The following is a 25,849-nucleotide window of genomic DNA, read 5'->3' as shown; positions in this document are numbered from 1 at the left end:
CTTGTACCTTCTATAACTACAATCAGCAACATTCTAAAGGCACCACCATGACGTCAAACAACCACGTCAGCCATTACGTTAACAGTTACCAGTCATTGTAGAACATTGTAAAGGATAGTCACGGCGCTATCCCGTGGGATACACTTGATGGATTGAGCCTTAAATTGTTCTGTTGTGCCTAGATAATACTAGGCTATTTTAGTGTCATATTGACCTAGCAGTGTACTTGTTTACTGTTGATCTGATGATATGGACCAACATCCTAGTGTTGAGTATAAGAAAAAGCCAAACCCCGCGTTTTGACTCGCGGGAAACGGGAAAATGTAAATAATAAAACGGAAATCAGCTTCCCGCTGTATCCCGCACACGGCCGGGTTGGCAGAGGGAAGCTAGTATTAAGAAACTCCATTACGTGTTCAGGCATTACGTGTTGAGACGTGGATTCCAAGGCCGCGCTTTTTGCCAGAGCGAAGAAATGAAAATATTAAATTTATTTCCCTGAGTAGAAATGGAACTCACAACCAATATTAAACCTCACGATCCACTACGCCATCGACACCATAGCACGTAGCAACAACGTTATTCAGTAAATAACATATTTTTTACTCCATCCTACAATATAATAGCTTAAAGAAAACAAACTTACAAAAAAGATTTGTATTTCACTTTATAAAGGTGTACGTGAATATCGACAGATCCGGTTCTTTTCACAAAATATCTATCTATTATATCTATTTATCTATCTATATTCTTTTTAAATGTAGAAAAATGTAAATGCTCCGTTGAACGTGATGCACGTGACAGATTATGTACGCTTGAAAACATCGCTCGGTAGGTACTGGATAGATAGTGATAGTCATTCTATAATTCTTGATACGAAATGTTCTTTTATATGATTTTGTGTATTCAGATATTATACAACATGTAAACGCGACAGGTCGCGCATTCGATTCCCATTGGAAGAAATGAAATATTTATTATTTCCATTTTCTGCGTTATGGTAACGAGGTATAGCGCGGCGTTGAGCACCACCACTTTACACGCAAGGCCTCCAGAATTCATCGGAAATCGTATCCTAATAGTAATGGAGAGTTTAATTAATGTTCTCAGGTTCCCTCTGCCCTGCTACTCGCGACATACAGCTTGAAGCTAAAAGGAAAAAAGGAATAAATTGAGTTACAAACAAAGTAGTTTATTTGCACGGCCCATTGAATGTAAAACAATGGTTGGTGAAATCAGACTCCTTTTGTGGCGTTATCCAAAGTGAAAGTCGTGGGAACACGCTGTATACTAACGACTACGTATATATAAATAAAAGCAAACTGTCTCTCTGTGACATGAAATTTAATGATGCTTTAATGATTTATACACGCGATACTAAATTTAAATGATTATTGTCATTATTATATAATGATAGGCGTCGTCTTACTTGTAGAAGTGATAGTTTTAGGTTCGATGCAGGTTTGGTGAGATGTTTGTATTTCACCTCATTTTCGATTGTCTGAGTTACCTAAACAAAGTGTTAACGAAAGTGACTCTTTTAATCCCTCTAAATACGGTAAATGAATGAAGACAGGGATGTTTTATATTATTTTTATAATATTAAATATATATAGATAAAATCTAAGAATCTGAATTACAGTCACTTCTAATTGTTGTGTCTTCATGAAACTGGGCAATAATTATGTAGATTAGATGACATACTATATTATGGGTAGGTACCATCGAGCTGGTCTGGTGATAGAATTGGAAGATGGCTGATGGAACCTTGGACTGCCTGCTAGTAAAGATATCGAGTATGTAAATATACAAAATCTAGCGCTTTATTATCTTTTAAAACCTAATCGCAATGCTCCGAGGGGTCTTAGAACAACCGTTGTCAAGTGTCCAATTCGTCACGCTCCAACCAAGGCTAATGGTTGATTGAAACTCAATAGCGCCGGCGATTTTACTGTCACAAATATAATTATTGTTTAAATATTATAAAAGGAGGTCGGCGCAGTGACAGCGACTGCCACACGGGAGCTGAGTGACTTATGTCACCGCTTTAATAGAGAACTCAACGGTACTCGCGGTAATGTTAATATATAGATATATAAATATATGTTATAAAATGATATAAAATGAATCGTCGCTCTGAGACAGTTAGAAAGCCGCGTCTAGCGTTGCATGCTCTAGCGTACATTTTGACAAGGCCGTTGACTCTACAATGTAAAAAGGAAATAGGGTAAAAAGTTAATAATCTAAGATATTTTCCGCCATCTTCGCGGATGTAGAGCAGCTTCTTATATAATAGTTTTTAGGGTTCCGTACCTAAAGCGTGAAACGGCACCCTATTACTTACATTCCACTGTCTGTCTATCTGTCTTTCTGAACAACAAACATTCTATTAAAAGTATAAATTTCGTCATCTCTTCGTGTACTTATCATATACATATGTACATACTCATATATAGACTCACGTACTGTTTATATTATTTTTTTCATCAACTTTACGCTGTATCCCGCATACTCGGTTAAAGGATGGAGGGAATTTAGTGTTTAGACACTCCGTTCATTATTTTTTGCACAATTCCCGATATATCGTGTAGAATGGTTGAAGCTAAAAACAAATATCCTTTCTCAGCCTCACGCTGTATAATCGTGTATCGAATTCACAACCACCGCGTTTCTAATCAGACGTGCTCCACTATGCCTCACCTCAATCATTAGGACCTCAATCATTAAGAGTCATCAGAATATATGGATACTTATAATACACATATATTGCGAAATTAAAACAAATTATACAGTATCTTGCAAAATATTGTTAGAACATTTGCAACTAATGGAAAGTTATATTTATGCTGATACATGTCTTGCATAGTTGCATAATTTCACAGTTTGCACTTCACACGGGGACTGGTGGTGCGAACATATTATATCTGCGTATGTTAATATATTTCTTTCTGCTAAATAAAAAATTAGACCGACGTTAGTCGTTTCAATGTAACCTGCGGTGCTGAGTTACATCGGGCATATAGGCCCATATCTTATCGCTCTCAACTTCTAGATCGATCTTGGGAGCGATCTTGAGATTACCATATCATAATCATCGGACAGGTTATCGAACCTGCCGAATCTATATCTATGTAAACATAAACAGTAATGAAAGAAAGCACCTCTTTGACTAATTCATTTTCAAAGTCACAGCGACTTTGAACAGATTTCTCGGAAACCTTGACGAAAATTCATTAACTTTAATGATATTTGAAACGTTTAAAATTCGATTTGATCGTGAAATTTCCTATATTTTTTTAATTAATGTATTTTTTAAGATTCACACTCTTTCAAGTAGGTTAGGCAGCAAATTTAGTGTCAGCTAGCTTTGTTTCGTGACCAGTTCGAAGAAATGAAAATAACTCATTACCTCGAATGGGAATCGAATGGATAACCATCGCGTTTACAATCGTGATACTCTGTTGCGACACAGCGACCTCACATTAATACTATGTAAATCTCTCTCTCGGTACTATGTAAACTCATAAATATCTATGTAAATATTATCATATATTTATGCATTTCGTTATCAATTTTCTACGAAGTAGTAAAACTAGTAGTAAAAGGTCGTTATTTGGCTTCACGCTGCATCCTGCACACAGTAGAGACAGCAGAGGGAATCTGAGAACCTCGCGATAAGACATTCCATTCCCATTAAAATACTTCTGTTTCCCACCTTCCATCAAATTCTCACCAATTCGCCAAGGCCATTGCGTGTTGAGTAGCGGGACTTAACGCCATGCTTTGTCTCATTACCAGAGCGAGGAATTTTTTTTGTGGGAATAACACTTTATATGATTTTTAGACTGTAGATTCGATTATCAACAACTATGTTAATTACCTAATTAATAATAGTACCAAACCTTAAATTTAGTATGAGTATAGTATAGCCCACTGCAGTTATGAACTAATGTAGACAATTAGCAATGGCCATCCACGTAATAGTGTCATGACGTCAGTGACCTCGTTCTATCCGTGCGTTGATTATCTAGATAATTTTGGTGAGTAAATTTTGAGATATTTCTTGTTGTACTAAACTAATCCAATGGTTTTATAACTCCATATGCCTATTAAAATCGAAATTAAAATTAAACGGGAAACAGAGTAATCTTTCACTACAATCGTCCAATTTCCGCCCCCACAAACTTCAGGACGCTATACATTTAATGGCGATACCAAAGCGAAAAAACTCGACTCGGCGGTTTTGTTTTCAGTCCGAGGGAATGAAAATTATAAAAATACAGTCATTTCCTCAATGAGCAGTGAAACTCACGGTTATTTTTTAATGTATACATTTTTTCCAATAAAATATTCTTCTTTAAAATATATTTTTTAATCGAAAAAGATTTCATCTTACTTGGCTAATGACGTCTCAAGCTATCGCCGGGTTCGCTGATCCCCCGAGCTCGGTGAGAGGTCATCTCAAATGCAATATATCCGGTGTACCGCAACATCATTTAAATTACCGTTAAATTTGGGACCGCCGCCGCCACGCCGCGCCGCTGTCATGTCGCTTGCCTGAAGTGATATTTGTGTAAAATCTTGATTAAGTTCTCTATATATGTATTTTATTTTCTTACTTGGTGACTTTAGCTACGTTAGTTCGTTAACCATCGCGGAAAACGGAGAATGGAGTATCTTAACACTTGTTTCTCTCCGCCTACCCTGCTGTATGGGAAAGAACGTGTAACTGCTTTTGTTCTTTATTTAAAATGAAAATCAAATATTTTTTATTAAATTGGACCAACACAAGCACATTTAAATTGTCAAGTTACAATGTACATAAAAATGTCAGTAGTGTCAGTCTACAGGAAGTTTTATAACATGAGACACCACAAAGTAACATTATATATAAACCGTGCCCAAAAACATCTAGAAAATATTGTAAACGACACAATCTATGAAATACAGACATAAAATCTCAAAAGTTAAGATAAAGCACAGCATCCCACATCCCACACCACACACGTTGGAGACGTGAGTGAGTGTCATCTCGTGGATTGCTTGTTCAGCCGCGTCCTCGCTACTCGCTAGACGTAGCCATTGTTGTTTTATCCTCACAGTTAACTTTGCGAAATATGGAATGAGGTGCTTGATTCTTTAAGCGATACTAATATTTTATTCGGTTGAAATTTCAATTTTTTTTTTTTACTTTCACGATGTATCCCACTTATAGCGAGGTTGGCAAAAGGAACCTAGCGTTAAGACACTCTGCTACCCGATTTTTGGAACATTACGTGAGGAATAGCATAACTTAACGCTGCCCTTTGTCTCGTTACCAGAGCGAGTAAATTAAAATAGTTGATTCCCCCGAGGGGAAATCGAAACCACAACCGTCGCGCCCACGTTCTCTCACAGTGCCACTGCAGCACGTCCTCCTTAATAAGTAATATAACTTAAAAAGTCCCTTAATCCTAAGAATTAAAAAACATTTATTCGAAACGATAGCAAATGCTTTTCCAGAATATTTACGTTACGTTTAAGGACCTTTTACGAACGGTTTCACATTTTTAATGGCCTATTACGATTGAAAACATAATAAATAACATATTTCTATATTTTATTGTACAATATTCAATTGCTACATAAAGACCATAATAGAGACTTAATGCCGTGGAGGCGTATGGTTGTGGGTTCGATTCCCACTCAGGGGAATAAAATATATAATATTTTCATATCTTCGCTCTGGTAACGAGGCAAAGCGCGAATTTACCACTCAACACGCAATGCCTCAAGGATTCGGAGGAAATTTGGGATCGGAAATGTCTTAATGTAGAATAGAGTATCTTATCACTAGATTCCCAGGTTCCATCTTCCTACCCTACTTTATGCGCGATATAGCGTGGAAAATTCGCATGAATTCGCTGATTGTAGGTTCGATCCCCGTTCAAGGGAGTGATTATACTTAAATAATATTTTCGTTTACCCCTTCTGATAGACAAAGTGTATAGTAATAAAGTACCTACCTATAGATATAATAGTATATCCAGAGATATTAATTAATACAAGATATCACATAATTGTGGCACGATGAAAGCATAATAATATTAGCGGTAGATATGTACGTATGTGGCCTACCGCATATACCTTATATACCGCTATATTATACGGACAGAACCTATTCTTTTTGAGCCATTGCCCGTTTAGTGGAACTCAACGCCGCGATTGGTTTGAACACAAAATACTCTGCCTTACATTAATTCAATAATATTGATAATAACTATATGTATATATATTGTTACTTCACTTCAAAGAACTTTCGACTGCTTATATTACTAACAGAAAACAACCCACATACATCAATCATCAAAAAGTATCGATTTCCATATAATATGAAACAATATATTATAATTGTAACTAAGTAATATAATTCTGAGGTCATCGTGCAGCGGCACAGTACTGACTGTAAATGGAATGGTCGTGGTTTCCACTGCCTATTCATCATGGGCAGTCGAAAATTTGGCGTCAAATAAGGCAGACTGGTTCACTCTGCCTACCCTGCTGTATGCGGGATATAGCGTGAAGCTGATTTATTTAACAAATCGTTCCCCTGAGTGCAGATCGAACCCACAACCTTCGGGTTTACCACCACGGACTCTTCCTATCCTTATTATATTCTAATTTATATTATATTCCTTATTATATTATATTCTATTGATATATGAAATATCAATAGAATATAAAACAATACAACTCTAAGAACTCGATAGCCCTCCTCTGGTGTACAGTTTCGTACTTTCGTAACGTTTCGTCACCGCGGACTACATATGCCAATTAACAGCACATTGTTTTTGTATTGGGTAAGTATTGATTTCGCAAAATTGTGATTCAGATTTACCTACTCAGAAAATGTTAGTAGGTTGATTTAATTTTATGTAACTTCACGTTTTCCCGTATGAAGCAAGGTGGGTAGACAGATTTTAGAGTTAAAACATTCAATTCCTTAATTTTCGTCTGAATTCTAGTCATTGCGTTTCGTTTAGCAAAACACTGAGTAAATACGGACAAAGGGCTGTAATTCATTATTCCTAGGTTCTCAAGATTCGAATCCACAACCATCGTGCTTTACATTCAGAAGCTATTTTAGTCTATATTTTACTAATTACCTAATATAATAAATATAATTATATTTAAATAATAAAACTGTCGGCAAGATGGCGTTCATGTATAAAATAACCTCAAAAAGTCTCTTAATATAGTAACTAATAAAAATTCTTCGAGAATTTTAATAGATTTTTTTTTTATTTTATACATACATATAAAATTAATAAAATAATTGTCGTACTTTATGTGGCGCTTTATATTTACAGACTGCACTTAGAGTTCTAAAATAAAATAAAATATACTTATTTTTTATCTTTAGAACATTATCGTAGGCATGCTTCGTATATGTTTATTAATATACATATTTTTAGCTTCACATTGTATCCCACACACAGCAGAGTAGGCAGAGGGAATCTAGTGTTCAGGAACTCCATTCCCCATCTCCACTGAATTCTAGAAGCGTTGTGTGTTGAGTGAAGAGTGAAGAAATGAAAATATTAAATAGTTTTCTCAGTATTTCCTAGATGAAGAAAATTATGCAAAAGTCTGGAACGGAGTTTTACCACTGCACTGTTTCACTTTGCCTGTGACATGCTGAACATGATAAACTAAAAAAATCTAGTGATAATATAGAATTACTTTATATATATATTATTTCTATTTCTATAGAAAACAACAATTTCCTTAACCTATCACGTTCTTAGCGAACTTTCCATACAAATTAGGTTAAAGTAGGCGCTGTACACTGTACACTGTCGCATTGCAGCACAACTGATAACTTCAACATAATAATTCAGATTTAATCTTGTATTAACTAAACGAGGACTCTTCCGACAGCGAGATATTATTTAAGACTTGCTTTGCATTTCTCGACAATTTTCAAGTTCCTTGATGACTGAAATGTTTAAATTTTGTAAGAATCACACAGACACCAATATTAGCAATTATATGCAGATTAGATGACTATATTATGGTACCACAAAGCTGGTCTAATGATAGAATTAGAAGATGGATGCTGGAACCTTGGACTTCTTGTAAACATATCGAAGCGTGTTTTTAGCTCTATAAACTATTTTTTTCGTTATTTTTGAAATAGGTTTAGTAGGTGGGAGAGGTAAAATGTTGCTAAAAAAATCAACTTTACGTATTTTCTCACATAAGAACCTAGTGTCAACATATTCCATTCGCCGCTGTCTACGTGAATTCGTCAGGAGTGCGGAACTCAAAGCTGCAATTTGTCTTAAATTTGTTTGAAAACATGACTATATAATTTTAAGTTTCAAGAAATTTCTAAAGGAAAACGCGGCGTTGAGTTTCGCAACTCACGTGCTTAATGCCTCCAGAATGGGGGAAAAAGTGGGAACGGAAGAATCCTAATAGGCACGGAGAGTCTTAACACTAACTTTCCAAGTTCCCTCTGCCTATCCTGCGCGGGATACAGCGTGAAGCTAAATAAAAAAAAACCCTGACCTTTATCTTTTAACCCGTTTCCTAAGAAGAAACCACTCAATTTGTGTAATTTTCCATATCTATGTTAGGATTCAATGGAAAGCCACTCTTGCAAAATAAGTGACAGTCTCATTCAATAAGACACCGCGGCAGCTCCGGCTTTCATCGAAGAAAGCGTTCTTAATTAAATTTCACAGTAGTTCTACATTCTGTTCTTACAATATAAATTATTTGTACTAATATGTACTTTTAAATGATTAAAAAAATACAGTCGAATTAATAACCTCCTTTTTTTACAGAAGTCGGTTGATTATTATTAGTTGATCTAGATTTAGCCACTATGGAGATTTTATTTTATTTTATTTTTTAGCTTCACACTGTCATATATCAAGATAGATAGAGTGAACTTGTTTTTAAGACAACCCTTTCCCCACTTACCGCTCAATTTTTGAGACGTTGCGTGTTGAGTGGCGGAAGTCAACGCCGCGCTGTAGATACAGCTGTTACCAGAAGGATGACATTATAATAATTCATTCTCCCGAATACATTACGATTACGATTTTCTTTGTATCTTCACGTTATATTCCAGTGAGTAGAAGAGAAAGATTGTGAAGACACTCTGTTCTTTGCTCTTTGCCCGAGTTCTAGTTCTATATTTTTGTTGAGTGGCGGCACTCAACACCACTATTTTTTTATTTCTTTTTCATTAGCCTATAGCTATTTCCATTTTATAAAAAGAGTTTTCAGCTTCGTTTGCCTCTGTTAGGTATATACCATTTTGAAAAAGGTCAAGGTCAAATAACATTTTATAAAAAATATTTTTTTATATTCTCGAACATTTAAAAGTAAAAACTTTATGAACACTTTAAAAGCTTTCGCTTGTAAAATCCAACTTTTGAAACGTAAACGCATATTTAAATAAAACGGATATTTTTGTACATTTATTTTATACAGTTATGTTAAGAGTATAACGAGAGGTTTGGTTTTTTGTTATTTTTATACATTTTTAAATTAACTAACCGCTTCACGCTTTATCCTGCAAAGTAAATAAATAAATCAAAATCACGCTGTTTCCCCGCAATCAGCAGGGGACCTTGTGTTAAGACACTCCGTTCCCCACTTTCCTCCGAACTTTAAGAGGCATTGCGTATTTAGTCGCGGAACTGAACGCCGGGCTTTTGCTTTGGTGTCAGAGCGAATAAATAAAAATACTAATAATAAATAATGAATCCCCGAGTGGAGATCGAACCTAAGACACTATCAAATCCACAACCATCACGATAGCCTTAACTAAAAATTTAATTTACCGATAGAATATTCTACGCGTGTCAATATCTAAGGTCATCACAAGGTCATGTTTCCTGAAAATGGATTTTAAATATACCTATAGCTATTGATCGACGTTCATTTCCTGAATGGTTTCCTAATGAAATGTTCACATTGTGTACTAGCACGACCTTGTCTGTTACTAGATTTAATGAAAATTATGTTTTTTTCTTTCGTTTAATATAACGTCTAGAGGTCGTTGTGAAAAAATGTAACAGCGTTTAACGACGGTTGTGGGTTCGATCGTCACTTAGAAAAAAAAATGGACTGGGGAACGGAGTATCTAAGCACTAGGACCCGTCAGCGTACCCCAGCTATGAGGAAAAAACAAAGCTTTTATCACATTTATGTTCACTATATGGGGGTTTATGCACGCGTGATGTAATATTCCCCCGAGTGGGAATCGAAGCCACAACTTACCATTTTGTCAATAAACCTATAAAATTTACATTTTTTTTTTTCATTTAGGAACCGTAAGCAAAGATCTTCTTTTCCAAAAAGAATTAATATTTCTTTCCCTACTATAGAATAACACTTTAAAAATAATAAAATCTCTAACCGTTTTAGTTAACATTAAGAACGTTTAGTAGAACCAACATTCAGCAATTTCACGAAAGCAGGTTATCAGTGCAGTGTGCCAGAACACGCCGTATTAATTGACTTGCAATACGTTGTATGGGTGACCATGATGTCCTATGACCTAGGCCCCGTATTTATAAACTGCTCCTATATCAGCCATCCACTTGAGACGGCATCTACATGAAAATGACATGTCAAGATCGTTCTTAGGGTTGAGAGCGGTCTATAAATGATGGCTGAGCCCTAGTCGTGCTGCCTAGAAGTCGTATACTATTACTAAGTCTTCGGCTCGTCGCCCGTAATTTTGTTTGTTGACTTTAAGACGTAAAATGTTAAATCGCGTTTTCCCCATTTCTTTTATTATGAAAAATCAAAGAAATAACTAAAGTCAAAAATCATGGTCATCCTACAGTTAGCTGGTGTGTTCACACTGAATAATTTAAGCTACGTCAGACATCCACGTGTGTATCTTTTACGATGCTGACACAGTGCTCGTGCTAGTTTTGTATTTATAAACATTCTGTTATGCCCGTACGTTGCGCCGTCGTGGCGGAGTGGGAATATCTCATACGATACGTTGTGGGTTCGATTCCCACTTGGGGGATTGAATTATTTTCATTTCCTTGCTAATCTCTAGCAAGACAAAACGCAACGTATAATTTTGCCGTTCAACACGGTATGCCTCAAGAATTCGCTGAAAAATGGGGATATGAAGAATCTTAATGGGAATAGAGTGCCTTAACACTACGTTACCAGGTTTCTCTGCCTATTCTGCTAAAGTAAAGGAGAAAAAAATTCAAAGACGTCAACAATGTAAACTAATTAAACTGATTGCTAAAGACAAATAAATAAAAAATAAATTAATAATACTTTTAACTGTTAACTTTAAAGTGAATCTTCTACAATGTACCTCTCTAAGTTGTAAAGTGTTTAAGAACAAATCTCTATTATTTGTTCGCTAAAACTTATATTGCGCTTCAAAGTTGGTATACAACTTGCTTCCGAAACTTAGTCTTAAAATATAGACAGGTTAAGCTATTTTTTATACACTGTTTTCATTTTCCTTTATATTTATATGAAATCTAAAGCTTTATATTTATATCCTATACAAACGCGACGGTCGTAGGTTAGATTCCCGTTAGTAGTAGCCGGGTAAAAAGATAAAGTGCAGCGTTAATTTCGGTCACTAAGCTTCTTATGTTTTAACACAAAATGTTCCTTTGCCCGGGGGGGGGGGGGAGGGGGCGGCGATCAACGCCTCCCTTTGTCTTGCCAGAGCGGAGAAATGAACGTATTTAATTAACACTAAACCATCATGGCGTCAAAACCATATTTCCACAAATAATATAACTTAATAATAATATTTGATTGTTATAGCTGCACTCGGAGTACCGCAGCACGTACAGATGGCACGAGTACAAGGAGCAGCAGCAGCAGGGGGTGGTGAAGCAGCCCGCCCCCACCCCTCCCAATGCATTGCCTATAGCACGGGGTAACAGCTTTATTTATACTTCTATTAATATTAAATAGTTTGATTGCTTGAACGCGTCGATCTCAGGAACTATATAGGTTTGAAGTTAAAAACTATTTTTGTATTGGATAATCCATTCACCGTGAATAGCATGCCGTTAAGGTATAATATAATACATGGCGTTAAGGTTTTGCATGTGATCACTTTACCTGATCAGGAGTATGAAGACTTTGGTAAACATGGATGGTAAATTATAAATTTGATAAATTGCGATTATCACCTAAATAAACACTTTGTTTTTTTTTAGATTATTTTCTGTTTTCCATCTTTCAAAATGGCATCGGACCCGTTTTCTAACATGGGAAAAGGAACCAGCCCCACATGTAAAGTTTACACAAAAAACACACAAAGACAAAATGCCAAATAAAAATAATATAAATGATAATGTATAAAAAATAATTCCATCATCTATTTACATTCCATCCACTCGACACATAAAGGTTAAGTAGCAATTTTCTTTTTCTAATCAAGCGTGTTTGTTCTGCCCGCGGCGGGACGCTTGAGGCGAAAGGAATTACTTATTTACCAGTAACGAGGTTTCAAATGGCAATGTTGTTGCTCAGTGGCAGTCACCACGCGTCGTGGTGTAAACGTGGAGTTCTGCTACTCTGTATGCAGTGTCTCGAATAGGGTAACGGGGCTCAACGCCGTGTTTTGACTTCAAATTGCGTTGGGGACGGAGTGCTTTAAATCTAGTTTCTCTCTGTCTGTCCTGCTATATACGGATACAAGCGTATAAATAAAGCCAAGAATGACTATATATATCTTTAATGTATTGGTTAAATTAAAATCACGATAATTGGATTTCTTCTTCAAACTCGAGCCCATCGAGGCGCCTACGGCACAGCGTCTGACTGTAAATACAATGGCAGTGGGTTCGCTTACCACTCGCGGGAATAAATAATTTCCATATTCTGCATCGTGCATTAGCACGTCAAAGCGCGGTATTGAGCTAAACTCATCACACCATGTCTCCCATCTTTCAAGTTACGCTACGATGCGGGGAAAACATTGAAGCTGCTTAAAAAGAATCCTAATTTAGTTTTTCGTCCCCAGGTGCAATAGAACCCGCGATGCCCCGTCGCAAGAAGTACCCTGGGGTCGCGTACAAGTCCAATGAGCTGTTCGACCCCGCGCCCACAGACGACATCCGCCCGCAGCAGGCGTCCGCCTTCGACCGCGCCCGGGTAACACACCTTGTTTACATGGTAGAGTACGGCCCATCACACATCGGGCGTACTGTGAAAGTAAAGAGAACTAAGTGTCAGGACACTCGAACACACCACAACTTTCTACAAATAGGAAATTGTTTTTTATAAGTTTTAATTATATTGTTTAAGTACATTAAATAAAATACCTTGAAAATATGTACCTATATGAATAACTATACTTTAATAATTTTGAAACACAGTTTTATACACAAAAACTATATAGGAAAATAAGAGTATAACTTTTCCTTCCATTTACCAATAATATCTTTAATTTTTCTTCCACAATCGTTCTCTATACATTTCATAACAACTCCCGCCCTCACAGAAAGTCCTAGGCTCTCAGCCCGCAACATTATAAATCAATTTCCTCCGTAATCCCGCTATGCCCGTACTATATATCATCTCGAAGCTACCTGAACGTGACATTCGACGATTACGTAGATTTAAGCGGCGTACTATGTAATATAAATAATAAATGTAATTTATTACAAAAAAAGTAACATACAAACTTAAAATTTATCAAAGAGTGCGTTATCTCTTCCAGGCAAACTTTTAATGTTGGAATTGTATGAAAGTAGAAATATTTACACATGAAATATATATTAAATATACAAAATACATATAAATAAATATTTCATAAAATATATATTTATATTTATGTGTAAATTATACATATAAAAAACCCTACAATTATATTCCATTCCGACCTAGATACCATCCGGATGAATCATTACAACTACTTTCATTTTTAGCCTCCATTTCAAAAAAAATTACAATAGTCTTTATGTTCTCTTAAAATGAGGGTGGAATATTAAAAATTCAACTGAAACTAAAGTTCTATAGATGATTCTTAAAAATAAAATATCACTTTGATTATTTGGAAAGCTCTATTATTATCTGACCTTCAACGCTAAAGGTCACGCAAACAAAGATTATAGGTCTTAGTACTTACATTTAGATAAATGTCGCTTTGAACGAAACAAAATTGTCTTTGTAAAACGTTACAACTTATAATTTAGATTTATTTTCATCTTTACCGACTTTTATTTCGCTTTTAATAAGGCATGCAGGGTAATCTCTGCGATAAATCATGCAGTTTTCACAGGGGAATGAAATATTTAATATATTCATTTTCACGCTCCGGTAACGAGACAAAGCGCGGCGTTGAGTTCCGCTACCCATCATTAATGGAACGGAAGTGCCTCCATGAGAATGGAGTTTCTTAACACAAGGTCCCCAGGTACCCTCTGCCTATCATGCTATGTGTGGGGCATTTTTAACAGTTTGACACTAAAACAAAACAAAACGAGGCTAGTAAGAAAATAATTAAAAAATATATATTAATGAATGTCTGCGTGTTACAGAGCGCCCAAAGGAATGATTCAGAGCGCGCCGGGCGGCGCAGCAAGTCGGAGGGCCCGCGTCAGCCGCGCTGGACCGACACTGTGGAGCCGAAGGTAGTTAATTATTATCCTAGATGTGTTATATATCATTAAGTGCAACTATATCGATAGAAGAGGTAAGGTGGAGACCTCGATTGAACTTCGAAAACACACTATCAAAGATACTGGAGGAGTTAGTGTTTTGATAAAGGAACCCCTGAAGCCTTCTCCTGTATTCACAAGTCCCAGGTCCCAGCTCACTGCTCTGAGCTCAAAAACAACAAGTACAACATCTAAGTCTGCAGTTTACCTCAAATTATTCAAATATAGAAGACAACACTAGTTAAAAGCTCTCTAGATTCAGGTAGTGTAAGAAATAAAATTACTGTAAAGAATTATTGGATATTATCAATAATAATTCACGCTTTATCTCGTATTATAGTCTGTCAAGAAAAAAAAACTATCCATCCATCCGTTATCCGATATCAAACCTAGAACTACTGCGCTTTCAATCGTTCGCCAACATATCGCACCTCGATGGTAATTGAAAGTTTATTTTTTAAGAATACATAAATTATTAGTAAGAATTAGTTGCTACTACGTTTCCCGTCACCCACCATTACATGCCACTAATTTTCAGTCCACGCCACATGTTATGGGTTCGATTCCCACTTGAGGCAATTAAATATTTAATATTTTCATTTCCTCGCTCTGGTAAACTAAGGTAAACTCTGATAAGTAGAAAAACCATGACGAATTCGGCGTACCAGAATTCGGCGAATTCGGCTTTCATCAGCTTTTACTGAATTAAAGTAAATTTATTAATTTACTTCATGTTTGTTCAGAATGTGAATAAAAAGCATGACATTAGGTATTTACAAAAACTAAACATACCAATGAACTTTCTCGAGTACGTACGAGTAATTCGACTTCACTTTAAGCAAAATTGAAGTCGAATCGAATCGAAAACTATTATCCTCTTAAAGTCTTTTTATCATTACGTCATACCCACTGTCCATCAACACAACACAACAACACAATGACAGTTTACAACACACCTAATGTCACATTAATTACAGAGGTAAAACTAATTATTTATACAAACATATATATTATATTATAGTAGATATCTATATAATTCTACGAAGTAAAAAATCCTATTACACGAACTATTTAATGTAGAGTCTTTATACGGCTTCACGCATTACCATGAGAAAACACTTAAAACATGTATTCGCTAGCGATTGCTTAAGATATCTTCATTCGTTTCCGGCCATTTATAGAAAAGACTTAGTGATTAATCACTTCTCTTTACGGAGAAACAAAGACACTGTTTATAAAGTGACGCAATGATTCATCATCATTCATGAATTTGTCTGATATCTATTAATTTTTAGCTTCATGCTGTATCACATGGCAGGGTAGGCAGAGGAAACCTCGGAAAATTGTGTGACGACACTCCGTTTCCATTAAGACATTTCCATTCACCGCAATTTCATTTCCTTGAGCGGGAATCGAACCCACAACCTGTCGTGTCTACAGCCAGACACCCCTGCCCCTGCTCCACGACCTGAAATTATATTTATACCCCACATACATAGTTAACCACTCAAATACCTGACTATGGCCTCATTATATTTTTGTCCCAGGCAACCACAGCGTTAGGCGAGGTCTTAGCTGTAAAGGAACCGGAAACCCTGAACACGGAGTACCGGAATCAGTTCGCGTGGCCCAAAGATTCTGACGTACCGAGGAAGAGCATCTCCATGGGGGCGCTTAAGAAGGCGGCTGCAGCTGAAGGTATTTCTTTTTGTGCTTTACGTTATATCCCTCACGTATCCTCTGCATATCCTGATAGGCAGAGAGTAGGTAAAAAATATTTCTTATTTTTTTTTGTTTTTATCGAAAATGAGCATCCCCCATTACTTAATGTGCAAACAAAGTGCTTAGTTTGCTTCAAAATTTGAATACCCGTTTGAGAACAAACTTCTATCATGCATAAAACATTCTACGCTCGAGCTCGAGACGGGGATTAGACTATTTGTACGTGAAAGTGGTTATTACTTTACCTCAACGATATTTTGGAGATAATATAATATGTCGGTACAAACATAGTACATTGAAGATTAAGGGTTATATATTCTTTTTTTTAGGCTAAATCCCGTTTCGTTCCAATCTTATGCATTTTCTAAAAAAAGTTTTTTTTCTCTTTCTTAGTACTATAAATGACTCTTAAGCATATTTTAAAAAGTTTAAATATTAATGTTTTTTTTATATTCTGTTGAATAGAAGATTTTTTTACAATATATTTTTAATCTTTTTTTTTATTTAATTAAATTATTTAGATTATCTTATCTTTATACGCTATAATAAATTATCCCTTCTAGCTGTTATAAAGATGATAAAAAATAATAAAAAAAAAAAATGATAATCAAAACCACTACAGACCACAAAAACACACAAGCACCGTTAATTATATGTTGATCTAGGTATTATCTATCATTCCATCTTATTCTATAGTTATAACTGTAAATAGACTTTTAACTTAAAATATACTTATCGAGGCCTCTCGTGGCGCCCACAAGTGTGTGTATACGCGACAGGTTGTAGGTTCGATTTCCATTCGATAAATTAATATTTAATATTTTGATTTATTCGCTGTGGTGTCTATTTATTTTACACATTGCCGGTGGAGCAGCAGGTATTTTATACAATCCTTAAGAATGTTATTCATCAACTAGGAAACGTATGTTATGGATAATAGTAAAGCCCCAGGTATTCTATACATCACCGGGGTATTGTATAGAATACCGAAATTATGCAGATTGCCGGTAACACATACGTTAAATAATTTGTCAAAAACAATATAATTGATATTAAATATTAGTCCGAAAAATTGTATTCGATTATAATACTACACAACAATTAATTTTTTTGATAGATTTATTGTTGTTTAATCCGTGAAGACATTTGTCGGTCTTTTTGTATATATTTATTTTTATATTTTATAATTTAATAATTTACGTTACTGGATGTATGTTTCCTTTGAAAATAAGGTAAATAAATATATTAAAATTTCCAGGTTCAGTGGAGGCCGAGCCTCTCATGAACCACGTGGACGGCGACCACGAGGACGGCCACAAGCGCTACATAGAGGACTACTTGTGGAACGGACAGAAACCCGGCGTGCAGAGGTGGGGATATATCGTACAATTTGATACAATTTATTTGACAAATTGATTATTTCATACTTGTTTATAAAAATATAGTAAAAGTACATAAAAGAATGAAAAAGCTTATATAGAAAAAGATAATTTAGAAGTACAATTTTATAATATTATTAAACAAGTATGAAATATAAATGATAATATTGTCAATTATATACACTTCTATGAATCCAGGACTTATTTATAAATGATTAACTTATAAATAGGCTCTGCTAATTAAGCTTTAGCTTATTCACCGATATTTCATTCTTGCTTGTCATATTTTTAAAAACTTATAGATTGTTTCCTATAATTTCATTTTTGATCTTCTACGCATGCTTTCTAAATATTTTCATATTAAAATTTGTAAATATTTGAAACAGTCTATGATAACACAAACACAAATTAATTATTGATCAATCACAAACGCTTCGCTTTGGCTAAAGCAGCTTATTCGCAAGCCACCATAAAACGAAAATTGGGGTATACTTAAATAATTTTAAATGCCCTGTGTTTTTACCATACTCGTATATAAATACAGATAGATCTATATCACATATACACAAGATACTCCACAAATAAATCAATTTAATAAAAATCCGTGAAATTCCGGACAGATTAATAATACCTAGTTCACTAATAGTACCTAATCCCAATACAATTTCAGTAATATATACAAATAATAAATATTTATGTAATTATATGTAGTTTAAATTAATTTTTTTGTTTATATAAAAATTAAAAACTTTTCAGGTGAAGAAAAAAATATTTTTACGACACTGCTAATTTGCTTTTATTATCTGTGTCTAGATTTGTGTACTTCACTATTCACGCAGGAAACTCTTACCTAGTAATTGTCAAATTAAAAAATATATATGACTTTTGAAATTATAATATTTTATCTGTAAAAAAAAGCTAAATATATTTCTTTTAATATCTTTTATAATCAAAGACACTATCATAAAAAGAAAAAATAAATGACTCCCCGCGATTATACAGATGATAATAATAAAAAAAAAAAAAAATTGCCACATCGTAATTTCCAAGTGAGTATAGCTAGAAACTACGCAATACGTAGGTTGTTTTTCAAAAGTATATTTGCGAGGTCAAGGTGTTTCAAAAAATTTTTTCTTCTTTTGTTTGTGGCCTTTACTACAACTTACTAAGTCATTTCTTAGTTTTCTTTGTTTACTGAACCCAAAGCTCTCTAACTATCTATCTACATGTGTGACAGTTTCCTGCGTGTGTTCTGCCCGTCTCTTCCATTGTCACAATAACTGGATAAAGCAGAACAAGTCTAAATTTCGTTTTTGATATTTGCTTACATCTAATTCTCCTCACGGTGGCGGTTCCTAGGCCGAGTAGTGTTAAACTATTGTATTAGTTCGGAATGTCATCTAATAGATACTTTTTTAATATCGATGTGTCCTGCACTTTTGTCGATGTGAACGTTAATTCAAATTTTTGTTAGATTTTGTATGTCGTTGTATCACCTAACACTTCTGACACCACGTGTAAGACCTCGAAATCAGCGGATCCTCCTAGACTCTTCCAGGACTAACATCCTAACCACCATTGCGAGCTTATTATTTGAGCATGACTACTAACCAGCTCGGCGCGAGCTCTTTGTTTTGCCGCATTTCATCGTAACGTCCAACGTCTGATTTGAAATGGAATTTTGCAGAAAATCGACGTTCCGTAGCGCGCTATCGGCCCTCATATACAACGGCGAGGATCGTTCCAAAGATAATAGGAAACGTTACAAAAGCGAGTACAAAAAGAAATTTAGACCGTTCTCTCAATACGTGTACGAGGCGTCTAAAGGGACATTTACGAAATGCAGGGGGAAAGGGAAGTCGATTGAGGAGGCGAGCGAGAGGTTGGTGGGGGACACGGAGGGGGTGAAGGGGGAATCGGGGGGTCCGGGGGTAGCCGGGGTGGGGGGCACGGCAGCGGGCGCGGGTGTCGCAGGGGAGGACTCGGCCAGCACGCTGCGCGCAGCCGGCCTGCAGCCGCTCGGCCTCGCGCAAGGCGACTCGTGGTACCGAGAGGTGCTGGATCTGCGCAAGCGCGCCGGCGAATATAAGGTCTGCGCCCTACGATACTTGCTTACACTCTATACCCGTCTTACCATTAGCACTAGAGCCTTTAAGGCATAGTTTAAGTACTAAGGAGATAAAGCAACTCTCACTTCTAAAAGAAGACGGTATAGGACAGAACCCTGAAGGAATATGTACGCAAATACGTAGGAAACATGACTGAAGATATTATTATTGAGATTTAGATTTTATTCGTTAATAGCTAAAATACCTTAAGATAGTCACAGATCCACAATAATTTAATTTTCTTAAAGTCACGCCAGAATTTTAACCCCAAAACCTTTCATCTTCCCATCTATTGGCAACGTAGCATATTATACCACTTATCAAATACGCAAAAGCTATTTGGAAAGTGGTATATCGCAATCATGCTTCATCATATTCAAAATTGCCATTAATTCGACAGTACCGCGGCTGGGGAACCGAACTAGCTCCTGAACACATCACTCAGCTTTACAATAAGCAAATCGAGCTCTGGTACCAAGTATCCCGAAGGTCCTCGCTGTCAGCCCTATCACTTGCTTCCACCAATCACAAGTAAGTGATGCACTCGATATTATTATTTTGTTCGGAAACACCATCCTGCACTAAGGACCTATTCCCGCATATTTTTTGTTCCCCGGTCCTTCGAGCCGGATATATCCGCTTACACTGACATTGTTTGAATTTTTGTATTGGGGCTGGTGCTAGCAACGAATGGCTTGGATTGCGAATAATGAAGCCATTTTTGATGCTATGCGTAGTTTAGATATCATCAGCCAGAAGTTAGCAAACGTAAAGCAAAGGAAAATGCGTGTATCACGTAGTGCATAGTATTGTATAAAAAAAATTGTATCTATAACAAAACAAGTGCTTTCAGGGCTCTGCCACGCGATGAGAAGGATGGCAAGGAGTCAAGAAATCTGTCTCCAAAGAAGTTTAGATCCTTCCGTTCGGCGCCGCACCAATCTATCCACGCCAAGTTGCAAGAGACCAAGGCTCTGGAACGATCTCCTCATAAGACCTCGCCCCAAAAGCAGAGAAAGAAGTTGCAGGGACATAGCTTCGATGAAGGAGCTGCCCATGAAGGTACGATAATTCACAATAAAAAAGCTTAAATGTATACAATGTTAAAAATTTACGGAGCAACATTAGATTTTATTGAAAAAAATATCTCCTTTTCTATTGCTTTTTTTTCTTGTAACAAACAGGTTTTGGTTTTGGTTTACGTAAAATTTTCAATTTTTTTTAGCTTCAAGCTACATCATCCCGCACGCAGCACGGTAGGCTGAAAGAATATCATGTTAAGAAAGGTTTTCACCGAATTCTGGAGTCATTGCGTGTTGAATGGCGGAACTCAACGCCGCGCTTTGCCTAAACACCAAAGCAAAGAATTTAAAATATATAAATCCTTTCAAAAATACCTCTCAAAATAATTCCTTTTTATTTTGCAATTATAATGTAACTTAAATTATTTTTATGCGTTCTAGGGGCTAAATCAGAAGGGGCTTTCCGTTCACCTCGTCGCCGGCCTCGCTCTGCTGACCCCGCGCCCGTCCCTACCGTGCGCCACATGCCCAACGGTGACTTACCGCGGCCCATCAAACCTACTGGTAAGTCTGCTTTTTTAGGATAGAAGTAGCTATGCTATGGTTTAGAAAGGATTTTAAATTCGTTTAGGACCTATATTTCAATAGACCATTTGATGTTATGGATGCTTAGGATGGGTGTATGTTTGTTCTTGATATACTTTTAATTGTCATAATCTTTGAGAACAAAATACGTTTATTAGTATTATCCTGGCTGTTGTAATGGCAGATGAATTATTAATCGGTTGTTGTAATATTCTTTTTCTGTATTTTTTATATCAATAAAATAAGTGTAGGAAATTTACAATCTTCTTTTTTGTTAAATTATTTTGATGAAATTTACCTTTTTTTGTTTTATTAAATGAATGAACATTATTTCACGAATAGAACTAGAATTATGTAGAAGGGAATTTCCTACTTCTGTTTAGATTTTTCATGGGATTTAATATGACAGTATTTGTTGCCAAATATAAAGTTATGTAGTTGTTCTAATTTCTTTTGTAATATTAAAATTTGGTGTGTTCTTAGTAGGTAATACTAATGCTAACTTTACTATCATTCCTGCCTGATGCTTGACCCCGATCCAAGTTTCGAGATCTTGGCACCAAAACCATTTTAAAATAAGAAATAAGTATTTTCGTGTACATTATATATTGAAAGTATTAAAATTATCACTTTTTTGAACACAAAATTTTGGTGTCAATTCTCCCGAATACAAAATTTAGCGTGGCATTTGTTATGTAGGTTTGCCGTTAAGTAGGGGAGGTAGTAATAGGGTTAGGTCATCTCGAGGGGGCCGATCGCCTTCTGCCCCTAGCAAAGCTATGAATGGGGTCATCGGGGAAAATGAGGCAATTGGGGCAGGTGAGGTCATTGGGGCAAAAGGGGCCATCACGCCGGGAAGAGGCAGACGCAGTCGCAGCGTAACAAAAGTGGGGATAAAATTGGGTGCGTACGTAAATACAGGTGACAGTTGCGTCGACGCTCTGTGTTCTAGATGAGAGGCTTATTTATGTGCGCATACGCTTAAATTAGCCAGTAATCTTCATAGAACTAGCTTTGAATTGGCTTTTTCTTATAGAATTTTGGAGTTTTTTTCTGGTTGTAATGTCAGTGCGTCAACGCAACGCTGTGTCACGTAAATACGCGTTGGCACCGAAGTAAGAATGGCTTCGTCACCCCACAAGAGTGTTATATGTCAGTGTTGTCCGTTTGTAACACCTGCACTCAACACGTTAGTCAAGAATGTGTCCAAAAAAAAAGAAAAAATGGGGAAATATTTTCTTTATATTATTATGGACAAAAAATGTTAAAAATCAAACCTTATTAATATATATTATTATTTATCTACATATGTATTCTTTTATCATAGGAATTTGAATTTAATTGTTTTATTTCACTGATTATTATTGAAATTGGGACTTTTTACATATACCTAGATATAATATTTTTGTGAAATAATACAAAATGAAAGGTAATTCAGGTGTGGGTACAGTTTTACATTTGAAAATGTAGTCTATTACGATGTTACCTCTAGATTAAAGTAACTCCTTCCGTCGTTTGTTTTAAATATATAATTCTTGCATGATTATGTGTTACAGGATCTACTTAATTTACTATATCACTGTTTTTCTAATGTTCACAAAATTCTCAAAAGATATAGTATATTATGTATATCCACTATTAGACGAACAGTGAATACAATATAAGCCTATTTCATTATATAAAATTTAAAATAAGTATGCAAAAACGGAAAAGTTAGTTTTATTCAATCTATGAGCAATTTAGGAGTCTTTTTTTAGATTAACGATAGACTTTTTATACAATGTTTTAAACAGCTTATCCCAACTTACTTACTTACTTGTTTATTGTATTTACAAAATAAACAAAATATAAATTAATGTCACTATTCAAACGGCACTGGTAGAAATGGTGTCATAAATTTCTTTGAACGTATGTACATAAAATTATGAAATTGGCTTTGTTTTTAGAAACAAATAGATTATTACAAAATGTGTATGTGTTTATTGATGTCGTGATTTTCTGTGTTGTAGTTATATTTAGCCATAGTAAAACCCCTATTATAAAACCCTTTCCTAGTATATTAAACATTTAAAAAAATAACACCTGCCTAATCTACCAAAGTCACGAAATAAATTCTCAAGATTGTCAGTGTACTAAAAATATAAATTTTCTTTCTAAATTTCATGAGCATTTGATACATTCTATTAAAATGAGAAACTCGGTTCTACCATTCAAAAGTTAGTATATACAATGAGACAAAAGAAGAATAGACTCCACGAATCAAAATCCACAAAAAAGTACTACCCATAAACTACTGAGGTAAATTACCAAACTGCTAACAATAATAATCAAAGACATACCAAAAAAATTCCAGACGACGATATCCCCGCACACCGCAGCGCCTCCGTCGCCAAGGACCACTTCTTCGACGACTCCCCCGTGGTGAAGTCTCCCCCCGAGCCCACCCGGGTCAAGTCCCCCGAGCAGATGAACATGCGGTCTCCGGACCCCGTCAACTGGACCGTGCCCCTCGACACCGGCAAGACCTTCACCGTCACGCAGAACGTGAAAAGCGGTGAGTTCAGCCTTTTCAACAGATTGGCGGCTAACATTATTAAACTAAGTTAAGCAATCAGGACAGACCTTGTGATATGCATCGAGAGTATCTTTTTCAATCGGTAGTGTTGCCATTCGAAATCATAGTAGTAATTTGTTTATGTTTGTAATATCTACCTCTTATTTGTGTGTTATTCTTACATTTTATAGTATCTGTAGGTAGATATGGATATTTTGATGATGATTAGAATTGGTTTCGTTATTTTTAACTTTAAATATTCGATGTAAGCATAGTGTGTAATGTAAGACAGATACACGACTGACGACGTCATAGCATTTCTACCTCAAATTATCAGGATTTGAACCAAATTGTGGACAAGATACTCTTAACGTAGATAGGTATTCGTGGAATCTATAGGAATGTAATAATTAAGGTTACTTAAAGTAGATGATACAAAATTTAAACACTAATATCCTAAACAACCGGACATAACTCAAAACATATTAGTGATTAAATTTTAATACTCAAGAGAAGCCATCACACTCATGCGAGACAGTTAGCTAGCCGACATGATCTCTACCATGCCATCGTAATGCAACGAGTGTGACTAGTACCCACACACCACAGTACAGCGTAGAGGCTTGCAACACTGACACAATGAAATCATGTACCGTACATTGTACATACCGTATGTAATATAAACAAAAGAGAATTTCAAATGGAAACACTCATTAAAATTACTCACCATACTCTTATGTTATTCATTGACATTTTGTGTTTGTTATGAAATATTATTTTGAAACATTTTGTAGACAACGTTCTCTTTCTACACAACTGTGCAAAATGTGTTTAGGCTTCACAATGGCGGCGACCGACTGAAAGCAGTTTGACAGCTGTCAAATGTGTGCAGACAGGGAACGTGTAGTTTTCACAATTGTCACGCCATCTACCATACAAATCACTCACCATATTTCAGATGAGAGCATTAAGCGCCCTAGCTCTGACTTTAAGAGCGCCTCAATGGCCGAGGAGCCGAAGCCGGCAGGTACGACGACCGCGCTCGCCTAGACATCGGTCATACACGTTTTAATAAGTGTGACAGACACGCGACATGCGACAGTGACGCCGCTCACTGCCACATGCCCACGACACACTACCGACACAAGAAAATATATAACCTGTTTTATATTATATCTATTAAGTAGTTCATGATTAAATTGTGTTATTCCAATAATTGAGATGCTTTTTTATTTTGACCGTACTCCGCTGAGACGTCGACCACGTATGTATTCACTTGTTGTGTGTGTGTCTGTTTCGATGTTTGCGTACACTGTCACTGTATGGCACCCGACTTTACTCTTGTTTAATCATCTCATTTCTCGTTCACTTTTGCATGCTGCCATTTCCCTTACAGAGGTTGTCATTCTGCAATCATTGTAAACTTGAGTTTGACAACTTCTCATCGCTCCCCGGCTACTTTATGACGATGGCTTTTAGGATAGCTCCTTTTGACTATACATAACCCCCGCGGTTCATACCATCGTTTCTATGTGGTTATTGCATGATTTCTTCAAGAAATCCTATCTATGGTTTAGCTAGACTTTCTAACTAGTTCTGTTTGCCCCTCTCCTTTAAGTAGAGGACGCATGACATTTTCTAACTTTCTATATGATACCTACACCAACATCTAGAAATTTAAATATTTCTATGTAAATGCAATATATGTCTATTTAAGATGAAAACATGTTGGTGGCGATATCTACATCCATAGCGGTAGCATGTAAAAGTGAAATATTATTATTAGAATGTCATGATCTTATTCAAATGCATTCCT

The 25,849-nt window shown here is 35.9% G+C and overlaps 1 protein-coding gene across 9 annotated transcripts in view; it reads left to right on the top strand.

Annotated features, from left to right (window-relative positions):
* The window catches only part of LOC146529703 (uncharacterized), a 60,022-nt gene that overhangs the window by 30,767 nt on the left and 3,406 nt on the right, over positions 1-25,849 (top strand). For 4 of the 9 annotated variants that reach the window (XM_085201731.1, XM_085201730.1, XM_085201735.1 and 1 more), the window contains 11 exons: positions 11,815-11,929; positions 13,025-13,155; positions 14,544-14,636; positions 16,211-16,361; positions 17,644-17,755; positions 19,452-19,854; positions 20,273-20,403; positions 20,717-20,934; positions 21,336-21,458; positions 22,179-22,382; positions 23,833-24,033. In XM_085201731.1, coding sequence (XP_085057857.1) covers positions 11,815-11,929; positions 13,025-13,155; positions 14,544-14,636; positions 16,211-16,361; positions 17,644-17,755; positions 19,452-19,854; positions 20,273-20,403; positions 20,717-20,934; positions 21,336-21,458; positions 22,179-22,382; positions 23,833-24,033 — 1,882 coding nt within the window. Of the gene's footprint in view, positions 1-11,814; positions 11,930-13,024; positions 13,156-14,543; positions 14,637-16,210; positions 16,362-17,643; positions 17,756-19,451; positions 19,855-20,272; positions 20,404-20,716; positions 20,935-21,335; positions 21,459-22,178; positions 22,383-23,832; positions 24,034-24,991; positions 25,298-25,849 lie in introns of all 9 variants that reach the window. The other 5 variants (XR_014879001.1, XM_085201736.1, XM_085201732.1 and 2 more) reach the window with 5 other exon arrangements.

The sequence above is a fragment of the Heliconius melpomene genome, chromosome 18, assembly GCF_056956725.1.
Source record: "Heliconius melpomene rosina isolate 202511_hmr_F chromosome 18, ASM5695672v1, whole genome shotgun sequence".
NCBI lineage: Eukaryota > Metazoa > Arthropoda > Insecta > Lepidoptera > Nymphalidae > Heliconius > Heliconius melpomene.
This window is presented reverse-complemented; position numbering and strand designations above follow the sequence as displayed.